The sequence below is a fragment of the Aedes albopictus genome, chromosome 3 (genome assembly GCF_035046485.1).
Source record: "Aedes albopictus strain Foshan chromosome 3, AalbF5, whole genome shotgun sequence".
NCBI classification, from domain to species: Eukaryota; Metazoa; Arthropoda; class Insecta; order Diptera; family Culicidae; genus Aedes; species Aedes albopictus.
The window spans coordinates 286,940,384-286,953,229 of record NC_085138.1 but is presented as its reverse complement, the minus strand read 5'-3'; the positions used below and the strand labels follow the sequence as shown (position 1 = coordinate 286,953,229).

Here is a 12,846-nt window from a genome sequence, read left to right as displayed (position 1 = left end):
GCCTGCCTCGCTTCAACTTAGTGTTCTTTGAGCACTTCCACAGTTATTGATTGAAGGACTTTCTTTGCCTGCCATTGCATTTGTATATTGTGAGGCAAGTTCAATGATACACTATGCCCAGAGAGTCGAGAAAATTTCCCCGACCGGAACGGGAACCGAACCCACCGTCTCCGGATTGACGATCCATAGCCTTAACCACTAGGCTAACTGGAGACCCCTAGGAGTTAATCCTTCTGAAATACATTTAGGGTGGTGTCCGGCCATTTGGCCGAATGCCGTTTGACCGAACGCCATTTGAAAGAAGTAGTTTTTGACATTCTAACTACCTGATGATCATATCAGAAATATTTCCTTCTTTAAATCACAGGCTATTCTTTCTAGTTTAGACATTCAGAGATTAGTTGGCATTGAAACTGCCACAGATTTTTCCTTCATTGACTCATAGGCTGTTCTTTCATGTTATACTGAGGCTAGGAACAGTGGTATGGTCACTATAGTACATCATTCATTTTTCGGCCAAACGGCATTCGGCCAAATGACATTCGGCCAAGTGACCCTTTCGGCCAAATGACCCGGAACCATTTAGGGTATACAAATTTTGGGACTTGATTTGCTATTACATAAACACTAATAATGTTCAGAGTTATGATTATTACTCCTGATATTCATAAAAACAAAACATTTATTTGTTCTACAGCTCATGGCTCCAACCCTATCGAACGTACGAGATCCAATTGTCCGAACGCGCTTCATCTGCAGGGGCTTCCCTCATCAAATGGCATTGTTTATCGAATAAAACGTGTGGATTCGATGAACGATGAAAACGAAGAAAATATAATCACGCCACCCTAAATCAAATATCAATCAACATCGGTATGTTTTCTTTGCTGATATATCGAGTGGATATTTCTGCTTCCATCACGATATCATGAAAGCTGCAGTTATTTGTGCCTGTGGGCATCATCCTTTTTCTAAGAAAGGAATCGAATATGATTGGTCAGAAATCATACTCATTCTTATTCTAAATCAAGCAGTGAACAATGGCAGGCAACGAGGGAAAATATAATTAATTTTGGGTTGGCGCTGATTCTTGTACCTATCTGAGTGAACCTTATTTATAGAATCCCAATGAAAGCCAATCTCCACAAATTTGCAGCATTTGTAGTGACAGATTTCAAATGGAGATAAACGTCAAATGGTCGGTCAAATGGGGTACAAGATTGAAGTTGACTTCGTCATATGCGTTAATGTAGAATTTCCTGGAAGAATCTCTGGAGAAATCCCTAGAGGATTTCCTAGAGATATTCCTGAAGGAATTGCTGATATAATTTCTGAAGGATGACCAGAAGCAATTCCTGGAGGAAATCCTGAAGAAATTCCTGGGGAGTTTCTTGGAAAAATTCCTGGAGAAGTTCCTGGAGAAATTCCTGGATAAAATCTTGGAGGAATGCCTGGAGGAATTTCTAGAGGTATTCCTGTGGGAATTGCTTGAGGAATCTCTAGAGGAAATCTTGAAAGAATTACTGGATGAATTTCTAGAGGAATCACCAGAGGAATTCTGGGAGATTGCTATTTCTATTATTGTTCTATTTCTGAAAAAAATCCTTGAGAAATCCTTGAGGGAATTCCGAAAGAATCCCTGTGGGAATCTTTGAATAAATCTGTGGAGAAATCCCTGGGAGAATCTCTGGAGGAATTCTTGGAGGAATACCTAGAAAAATCTCTGAAAAATTCCAGAAGGAATTTCCTGGAGAATTTCCTGGAAGAATCCTTGGAAGAACTTCTAGAAGATTTAACGGAGGAATCTTCGACGCATTTCCTGGAGGAAAACTTGGGAAAATCCCTGGAGAAATTTCTGGAGGAATCCCTAGAGGAAGTGCTGACATAATTTCTGAAGGATATCCAGGAGCAATTCCTGGAGAAATATATGAAGGAGTTTCTGAAAAAAATCCTGGGGTAATTCCTGGAGGAGTTTCTGGAAAAATTCCTTCATAAAATCCTGATGGAATGCCTGGAGGAATTCCTAGAGGTATTTCTGTGGGAATTGCTGGAGGAATCCTTGATTGAATTCCTGGTGGAATCTCTAGAGGAATTTTTGAAACAATTACTGGATAATTTTCTAGAGGAATCTCCAGGGGAATTTCCTAAAAAAATCCTGAAAGTATTCCTGGAGAATTTTCTGAAATATTTTCTGAAGCAATCCCTAGAGGATTTCCTGGAGGAATCTGGGAAAATCGCTGAACAAAATTCTTGAAGAAATCCCTCAAGCTGTTCATAAAGGAATTTCAGGAAAAAATCCTGGAGAAATGCCTGGAGGAATCCCTGAAAAATTCCTGAGGATATTCTAGGAGAATTTCCTAAAGAAATTTCTGAAAAAAAAAAATCCCAGAACATTTTCTGAAGAATATCCTGGAGAAATTGCTGACATAATTTCTGAAGGATGTCCAGGAGCAATTCCTGGACGAATTCCTAGAGAAATTCTTGGAGGAATTCCTGAAGAAATTTATGTGGTAATTCCTCGAGAATTTCCCGGAGGAGTTCCAGGAGAAATTCCTGAATGAAATCTTGGGGGAATTCCTGGAGGTTTTCCTTTGGGAATTTCTTGAGGAATCCTTGAAGGAATTCCTGGAGGAATTCTTAAAAAATTCCTGAAGGTGTTCCTGGAGAATTTCCTGAAATATTTTCTGAAAAAATCCCTAGAGGATTTCCTGCTGGAATCTTCGCAGGATTTCCTGGAGGAATCCCTGAGGAAATCATTGAAAAAAATTGTGAAGAAATCCCTGGAGCAATTCCTGGATAAATTCCTAGAGAAATTCCTGGAGGAGTTCCTGAAGAAATTCTTGGGGTAATTCCTCGAGAATTTCCCGGAGGAGTTCCTGGAGAAATTCCTACAAGAGTTTATGAAGGAATCCCTACGCGATTTCCTGGAGAAATTCCTGGAGGAATGCCTGCATGAATTTCTAGAGAAATCCCAAAAAGATTTCCTGAAGCAATCCCAGGAGTCCCCGAGGCAATTTCTGGAGGAATATCTGGTGGAATTCCTGAAGGAATCGCTGAAAAAAATGCTAGAGAAATCTCTGTAAAAATCCAAGAAGGAATCCCTCAAAGAATGCCTGGAAAATTTCTCGGAAGAATGCCTAGGAGAATTCGTGATGGAATTTTTGGATGATCCTCTGAAGTAATTCCTGGAAAAATCTTTTGAGGAATTCTTGTACGAGTTTCTGAAAAAGTTCTTGAAGAAATGCCTTTAAGAATTCCTGGATAAATTTCTGTAGGAATTCTAGGTGGAATTCAAGGAACAATCCCGAAAGCAATTTCCGGAGGAATCTCTGGAGGAATGACTGGAGGAATTCATGAAAGAATGCATTGAGGAAACCTTGGAGGATTTCTTAAAGGAATTTTTGAAAAAAAATGTTGTAATTCCCGGAGGGATCCATAGAGGATATCCTAGAGGAATGCCTGTAGGAATTCCTGAAGGAGTCTCCAGAGAAACTCCTGGAGAAATCTCTAGAGGAATTTCTGCGGAGTTTCTGGACGAATCTCTAGATGAATTATTGGAGGAATTTTTAGAGAAATCATTACAGGGATTCCCAGAGGAATCCTTGGTTAAATTCTTAGAGGAATTCCTGAAAAAAATCGTGTATAAATTTCTTGAGGAGCTCATAGAAGAATACAAGGAATAATTCCTTAAGAAATCGCAGATGGAATTTTTGGAGAAATTTTGAAGGAATCCTTTGAAGAGTTCCTGAAGAAACTCCAGAAGGAACCCCGGAATCAATTTCAAGAGGAATTAGTAAGGGAATTTCTAAACAGTTCCTGGAGGAAGTACTGAATTAATTCCTGGAGGAAATCCTTAAAGAAGGAGGAATTTCTGAAGAAAACTTAAGAAGAGTTCCTGGGAGAATCTTTGGAGGAATTCCGAGTTAAGCCCTGCAGAAATTCTTGGAGGAATTCCTGGAGGATATCCTAGAGGAATGCCTGTAGGGATTAACGAAAGAGTCTCTAGAAATACTCCTGCAGAAATAACTAGAAGAGTTCCTGAAGGAATCCCTGCAGGAGTTCCTGAATCCCGGAAGCAGTCCCATGAGAAATTCCTTAGGAAATCCCAGGGAAGCTTTCTAAACAAATTCCTGTAAGAATTTCTGTGAAATATGAAGGAATCCAGGTCTGCAATAGTTTTTGGACGAATTATTATTGGAATCTTTGGATGGACTCCGAAAATAATGTTCTGTACAATGTTTCAAGGAACTCCTGGGTTAGATTTTAGCTAATCTCTGGTGAAATATCCTGTAAGGGTTTTTGGAATACTGCTGCTGGAATACTTCGAATTATTCCAGATTGGATTATTATAGCAATCTGTTGTGGAATTCATGAAGAAATCTCTGAAAGAATACTTGCAGAAATACCTAGATAAATTTCTGTTGGCATTCCTTTGGAAATCCCTGGAGAAATTCCTGGAAGAATCCTCGATAAAAGCACTGGAACAATCACTGAAGGAACCTCTTAAGATACCCCGGGGGAAATTCCCGGAGGAATGTCTGGTGAAACCCATGGAGGGATTCTTGAACAATTCTCTGGAGCAATCCATGATGGAGTCACTGAAGGAAACTATCTAAACTAACTAAAGAAAATCCTGGAGGAATTCATCGATGCATTCTTGCAGAAGTATCTTTAAAAATTTCTGAAGGAATTATGGAAGGAATTCTTGAAGCATTTCTTGGAACAAATCCTAAAAAAACTATCGGAACCCTGCAAGATACTCATGGAAGAATGCACGAAAAATAAACTCCTGAAGAGAGTTCGCATCGTACTCTTGTGCTGTGCGGACGTAAGCTCTCTCTGCTGCAGGAAGTTTTACTACCTAAAGCAATTCAACAGTACTTCTCAGTACTACCCACAATAGCACTTTTCAGCGCTAAATTAATACCTACTGATTCCTTTTCGATCCTTGCCTGGACCCGTGCCTTCGATTATTCGTTGGACCCGTTTACGGAAGTCAAATTCCGTGAAACGGTGGTAATCCTACTTGGACACCGATTAGGGAAAAAACCTCCTGGAAGGTCACCTCTAATTAAATCATGGTTGCATCATCGAACAAAAGGAAGGGTGAATCCTTGAATTCACCGCTTCCTTCCAAAAAAGTCGGTTTCAAAACTGTCGCTAAACGCGGCAAAGTTAGAAGGAAAGGAGAACTTTCAGCTTCTCCGCTTCCTTCTACTAAAACAATTGTTTCGGATGAAAATTTCGTTGAAATGAGTAATCCTTATGAAACGCTGAACAATTTTTCGGAACAGCAAATTGAGGATGCCTCTAGCCCAGGTACTTCAATTTCTGCTAAAAAACAACGGGTGCCGCCAATCGTGGTCAGCGTCTGTGAATTTGCTGGTTTTAGGCAGGAGATCTTGAACTCCATAAGGGGAATCAAGGTTTCCTTCCAAATTGCCAGGAAAGGAGACTGTCGCGTATTGCCGGAAACCCTGAAAGATCGGGATCTTCTTCTCAAGTACCTTACTGAGAAGAAGCATAAATTTTTCACATACGACGACAGGTCTGCACGCTTGTTCAAAGTCGTTTTAAAAGGTCTCTCTAGTGATGACAAATCACCTGATGAGATCAAAACTGAACTCAACTTATTACTTGGATTCACTCCAGTCCAAGTAATAAAAATGAAAAAGAGAACCCGCTCAGAGAATCCTCGGCAGGGTATCTCTCAAGAATTTTATTTAGTTCACTTCAACAAAAGTGATCTAAATAACTTGAAATATTTGGAAAAGGCGAAGAAAATGTTTCTTGTCCAAGTGTCAACTTCTAGACTGACTTGATGTTGTTTGAGCAAAACTTTGGGTAACTGTGTTGTTGTATTCTCATTTATTGCAACTTCAACAACATAGTTCCCCAAAGTTTTGCTGAGGCAGCATCACCGTTTCAATGCAGTAGAGGAGAGTTTAGCATCTCACCATACAAAAAACCAACTCATTACTACAAATCTAGTATTCACTTATTCCTTCTGGGAATCCCCGATAAAGTACTTCTGAAGACATTCCAAATTTATAGAAATCTCGGAAGGAATCACAAAAATAATTCTTGGAGGATTTCTGATACTTCAAAGAGAAAACTTCTGAAGGAATCCTGGAAAGATCCCTCGAAAAATATTAATTAAATTGTTCATACAAAATCGCGTTGGAGATTTACAGAGTCACTTCATCCCAGAAGACCTTGTGACGGAGTGAATTCCAGAAGGAACTTTTGGAGGAATACTGGTATGAATCCCGGTTGAAATTCCCAGAAGGAGGAATTTTTGAAGGAACTCTTGGATAAATCTGTTTCAGTGACTCCTGGTCGTTCTTGGAAAATTTTGGAGGAATTCAAGAAGGAACTCCGGGGGGTTTTCGTAAAAAAAAACTCCTGAGGGAATCGTTGAAGCAGCTTCTGTAGGAAGCCAAGAAAGACTCCAAGAAACTATTATAAAGTAATCCTATAAGGAACTTCTTAACGAATCCAAGAAGAGAATTCTTGAGGATTCTTAGAATTAATTCTTGAAGGAACATCAGAAGAAATTGCTGGAGTAATTTCAGTAGGAACTCCTGGGGGTCCCTCGAAGAACCTCTGGAGAAATTAAAAAAAAAACTTTAAATCAATCTCTGAAGGCAAACAAAACCTAGGAAAAACTCTAGGAGGAAACCAAGGGGAATGACATATCCTTTTTCTAATTGGAAAATCCGCATTTATCCGTTCCTAACCGTCGCTAACAGCTGCTAACTGAGCCGCAGGCGCAAGGAAACCGATTAGTCCGGAATAAAACTATCAGTATTCGAATAAACTCACAGTTCACTTCGGAAGAACAACGAAATTAATCGAAATTAAATATTTTCATTCTCAGGTCCGGTCCCGGAGCTTATTTTTTGTACGCACTGAATGGATGGAATGTCTTGCACTCTGCCACAAGAAATTTGACGTGCACTTCTCACGCTTAGTATCATACGGGCGTATCTACAATGATCGATTTCTTTTCATCGACTTCCTCTTTGGTTAATAAATTGACCAGCAAATCATTTTCGGCTGTTTTTGTTGTTTTAGATGCTAGTTCTAGTAGTCCTTTACTGAAACACGCCCAGAGATCATCCGAATATTGGTCGTATTTGCCAGAATAATCCGAAGGGAAAATCGATGAAGAGAAATCGGTCATTGTAGATACACCTGTATGATACTAAACGCGAGACTTGGTTGGTGATCTTCCGGATTTTTTGTAAGCTATCCAATCCGATGTCAGCGTGGACATTAAGAAAGATGACATTAAAAGCCATTGTCAAAGGAAAATAGCAACAACCAGGGCAAAATATAAGTTAATTTTGTTGGAGTAAAGTAGTAACAGCCCCCTTGTACTAGAATTATAATAACGATGAATGATGATGACTGATGAGATCTGTCTGAGTGTGTATGTGTACGAGTACCGACGAAGCATATTGCTGAATAATTGTGTTGATTGTTTTGTTTTTATCATTAGTCCGTACTAGCCCGTTAGCAAATAAACAAATGTAGAAACGCACTCTGAGAGTTAATCAATTTCTTCTTGGTTACGCGAATCCCGGGACGGTAGTGATGTGATAGATCGGTTGGAATTACAGTGACGATTCGTTCGTTGAGAGCTCGTTAGATGGGCTGTCTCAATGGTTGAATGTTCACTGGTTAGGGCAAAACCCAACTAAAAAGCACTGTCAATGTCAAAATAGATGTCAAAACGAGTTTGACGTCTGACCGCCGTCGCATCACAGCTCCTGTATACAGAACGTTTGCGCAAGTATGTGAGTGTTCCGTGACGTATTTCTCGTCACTTGCGTGTGTCTAGAGCATTTTGATCAGTTGTCAGTTGCCCCAACGAACGAGCACGATTCGCTACTCGGGGCGCAGTCGTGACCCAACCAGCGAATCCGGACTGTATAACCGTGTCCACTGCGAGGCCAAGTTCAACAAATTTTGAGGGTGAAAATTTTAAATTTCGAAGTTAAACGATTTCGGGAGCATTCAAATTCTTCTACAGATATTGAGTATTTTACAGCTAAGTAGACTATTTATATTCGTAGATGTCATCTAATGAAATATTATTTTGTTTGTGTACCTATATTGTAAATCGATTATTTATTAATCGATTATTTGGGAACAAAAAACTTCGACATCCCTATCATCTTTTTTCGAGAAACGTCGCCTTGCACGGTGAACTAAAATTGATCACAATTTAATTATTGACTTTTTCTGACAACAGATGGTGCTGTAATCATTCGTAAACGGCGTCTCCATGTCGTTGTATGTGAAAACACGAAGTGACCTATATTGTTAATATAGTATATTTGTTATCATTCAGAGCTATTTTATCGACCAAAATAGAAAAAATCAACTTTATCGACATAGTTAGCAGTTGAAAAAAGTTTCTTATAATTAATACCCATGTTTTAAACTATTGCGCCCATTGAGTCTCGAACCTCTGACTGATAAGGTAAGTTGATGGTGGCCATCATCGAGAATAATGGTGGGCTCTCTGCGATGGAGATAGTTACGCAATGAAATTGGCCATCCTATCGATCAGTTGGCTACGTGGAAGACTTCCTTGTATGTCGTCGTCGTGGTGACAGCCTAATAAGTCGGATCCAATGGGGTATGGGGAGAAGGAAGCTTCATATTGCGAAGATTTAACGGAGCAAATTGTAGCTTACCACGGATCCAAGTAAAATATTTGGATGTTGGAATTAAATACTCATATTAAGAACAAGATTTACAGTAGAATAAAGGATGTTTTCTCAATAAATAAGTACCCATTAAACCTTTCGCCGTACAACTAATCAATAATTATACTTATATTTGCATCTTTCACTTTTCCGCTCTCTGCGCGGCCAACCCATGGATTCATATTGGATGACAGTATGAAAATTAAAACAAACTTTTGCATAATCATATCCATCGTGCATTGACACTGCAGTGCTCTGTAGCCCCGGCTGATATGTAAGTACGCTGCTAAAGTGATATCCGGTTCGACTATCATACACTTATCGATATGGGAGGTATGGATGGAGGACAGCACTTACAATTATTGCTGATGTGATCGGTCGGTGGTTATTATATTTGCATTGGGACTTAGCACCATTTCGTCAAACGTACATGCTCGTCAATTGTCATCCACTTGGATAATTGGCTATCAATGCTTTTCAGGTATGTGTTTAGTGGGCTGGCTTATTGTGTGAAGTCATTAGCAAACGATTGACATAATCGGTATTACCTGTACGTGTAGGCATATTTTCGTAACTCTTACTTTCAATTGGATTTGTCACGGCTAATATGGATGGTCTTTACGAGTGTTTATTCGGCATAATTTCCATACTGGATATCAATTATTATCTCTGATTCAGTAATCCGTTTGGGGTGGGGATGCTCAACGTGAGGTATATTTTTCTGCTAGATCAACTAGTGATTCATTTGTACAGTGGAGCTGTCATTATGGGTTTATGTAAATATCATGAAATACTGTTAAAATTGTAGTACGTTTTGTGGTGTACGTACATCGTTTATCCTAGTAACAGTTCAAAATGTAAATCATTTTTGGTATTAAAGGTCTAGTACGGTTTTCGTTTTTCAAAAACGGGTCTTCTATGGGATGATTGCTTAACTTACTACATTATTTAACATTATAAACATATTGATAAAAGTTAATTTACAATTCTTATCATCAAACTATTCGACTTTCTACTGTTAATGAAAGTTTACGCAATGAGCTAAAGAGCATTTCGCCTTTTCACTGAATTTGATCGGTAGCCGTATACTGTCCTTTGTAGCCTTAGATTCGTGATGTTGTACAAATTTAGTTTGATATAGAAATTCTTTGGGTTGAAGTCCAGAACCATTTCTCTGAAGTACGTAAGCACCTAAAATGAGAAATAATTATGTTAGATAAAAATAATTCTTCAAGCAGTAGCTAGTTTGATTCCTTAGAATCATCATACAACGATGTGTATCTGTAGATGTTGTCCGGAAGAGCAATTCGATTGATCTACCGCCTCAGAGTAGTGAAGTATTATAAAACGGCTAGGCGTGCTTGCATATCGCCTCAAAGTTCTCAGATGAAAAATCAATCAAATGAATAATCAAGAAATATCAATCTTAAAACAGAGGAGGCGGAAGGAATAACAGTCAAGTCATCCAGTTACTTTATAGAATCATTTTTCATAGCTGAGAGCTGCACATAAAAGCCTTAAGAGTGATGAAAACAACTCTCGATGATTCTTTGAGGGTATCAGTTTTGCTACGAAGACGGACGTATTTATTGTTTACTCTGATACTGAGCTCCTTCTACTAACCTTTGATGAGTTAAACTGCGTGAAAGTAATGCTCTCGCCTTCACCTGCTGTGAACTTCTCCACCACTGTCACGTTCTGTGGCTCGCTGAATGGACCTACTGATTTGTACATCACCTTGAGGATTTCGTCACCTAGAAAAATGAAAAAAGAAAGGAAAAATTAGGATATTTTGATTTTGTTATAAAATAATCGACAAGAATATGCTGCAACAGCCATTATTCATTGCGGTGATGTGTCCTTTTCTAATCATAAACGCAATATAAAAAAGACAAAAAAAACTTTACAATTAAGGCGAAACTGGATCCATTTCCTCACTTTTTGGTTTTTGATTTTTATTAAATAACGAAGCAATATTTTCAAAATCGGTTTTCGTGCACATGTAGAGTATGGATCAGGGTATCTTCTGATTTTTTACGCGAGAGAAAAAGTTTTTCGTTTTTGCAGAAACTATTTTTGAACAAAATTTCACTAAAAAATGGTTTCTGCAAAAATGAAAAACATTTTCTACAGCGTAAAAAAAATCAGAAGATACCCTGATCCATACTCTATATGTGCACGGAAACCGATTTTTAAAATACTGCTTCGTTATTTAATAAAAAATCAAAAACCAAAAAAATGAGGAAATGCTTCCAGCATGGCTTCCAGTTTCGCCTTAAGCGTTTTCTTGATTTTTTTCTAATAGTAAAGCGAGCTGTAGCTTTCATAAAATGGTTTCGACAAATTATCTCTCAATTTTGACCTTATTAACGTGTCATTTGGGTAAAGCTTGACATAAATTTTGTTAAACAAAACTTCGAATGGCAAAACAAATGATTGAAAGTTGTTCTAATATTCTTCAGGGAATTCAGGGGAGTTCACGTGTTTTAGCGGGTTCCAAAGGGTATCAAGAAGCTTTTCGTATGTGCTGAGAGGCTTCAGTAGAGCTCCAGGGCATCAGGTCATTGGGCCGATGTACGTAGAAACCGAAATTTTATTTCCTTCTCAAATGATGGTTAAATGATGGTTAAATGTTTTTTTAGAACTCCTGGAAGACTTTTTGACTTCTACATACTAATATTGCTTGAATAATGATTCTTGATGGACAAAATACAAGCTTTTCTATCAGAGATTGCCCTTCTTCTTTTATAATTAGGCTACTCAAATCATTCAACTAGGTTGCACGTTCTTGGCTTTGAACCCAATGCCACATTTGGTCTGACGTATTTCAGCCTAATGTACCACGGCTGGCCTAACGACTCAGCACCGAGCTTCAGGGCTGTTCGGAGGGGTTTCAAGGATATTCAATAGCGATTCAACGCATTTCAGTGTCTTTCAGATAGTTTCAGTACAGGAACAGACATCCACGCCAGAACATATTTATCCAGAAGGTTGTGTAAGAATTTGAATCCTTACTTGAGTAAGGATGCAAACCAATACACGTTGATCACACTAGCGCTGCCAAGCTCCATATGTAGTCAGTGGTGAATTGAAACATGTCAAGGGGATTCTCCCATGAGCTCTTCTTAAAATTTCTTCAATAATTCCTCCTTGTATTCTTTAAGGATTTCCACCAGGAATTAACTCAGTACTTGCTCCAGGAACTGTTTAGGGATTCCCTTACTTCCCTTGCTTCCCGGGTTCCTTCTGGAGTTTCTTCAGGAACTCTTCTCAGGATTCATACAGAATTTCTCCAAAAATTCCATCTGCGATTTCTTCAGGAATAATTCTATGTATTTTCTTACGAATTCCTTAAGAAATTTATCCACAATTTTTTTTCAGGAATTCCTCTGGGAATTCTTCCTGGGATTCCTCTGGGAATTCCTGAAGGAACTCCTCTAAAAAATCTTCCAGAAATTCATCTAGATATTCCTAGAGAAATTCCGCAAGAAATTGCTCTAGAGATTTCTCCTGGAGTTCCTCTGGAGATTCCTTCAGGAATTCCTACAGGCATTCCTCTAGGATATCCTCCATGTATCCCTCCAAGAATTCTTATATTTTTTTCAGTGATTCCTCCAAGAAATCCTCCAAGGTTTCCTCAATGCATTCCTTTATGAATCCCACCAGGCATTCCTTCAGAGATTCCTCCAGAAATTGCTTCCGGGATTGTTCCTAGAATTCCACCTGGAATTCCTACACAAATTTATCCAGGAATTCTTTAAAGGATTTCTTCAAGGATTTTTTTTCCCACAGAATCGTACAAGAATTCCTCTAAAGATTTCTCAAGGAATTACTTCAGAGAACCATCCAAGAATTCCATCAGGAATTCTCCTAAGCATTCTTCCGAGAAATTGTCCAGGCATTCTTCCAGGGATTCCTCCTTGCGCTTTAGGTTTTTCAGCGATTCCTCCAAGATTTTTTCCAGATCTTTCTCCAGGAATTTCTGCAAGGATTACTCCAGGAATTCCGATAAAAATTGCTCCAGGAACTTCTTTAGGGATTTTTTCCAGGGATTTCTCCACGAATTTCTCCAATGATTTCCCAGGGATTCCTTCAGGAATTCATTCGACGATTTCTCCAGAAATTC

The 12,846-nt window shown here is 38.7% G+C and overlaps 1 protein-coding gene across 6 annotated transcripts in view; it reads right to left on the bottom strand.

Annotated features, from left to right (window-relative positions):
* Positions 1–8,815: 8,815 nt before the first annotated feature.
* LOC115253781 (uncharacterized) overlaps positions 8,816–12,846 on the bottom strand; it is a 34,684-nt gene continuing 30,653 nt past the window's right edge. For all 6 annotated transcript variants that reach the window (XM_029859889.2, XM_062861206.1, XM_062861207.1 and 3 more), the window contains exons 3-4: positions 10,344–10,474; positions 8,816–9,911 (exon numbers count right to left, since the gene is read on the bottom strand). In XM_029859889.2, the coding sequence (XP_029715749.1) occupies positions 9,762–9,911; positions 10,344–10,474 (281 nt within the window). In that variant the 3' untranslated portion in view covers positions 8,816–9,761. The remainder of the gene's footprint in view (positions 9,912–10,343; positions 10,475–12,846) is intronic.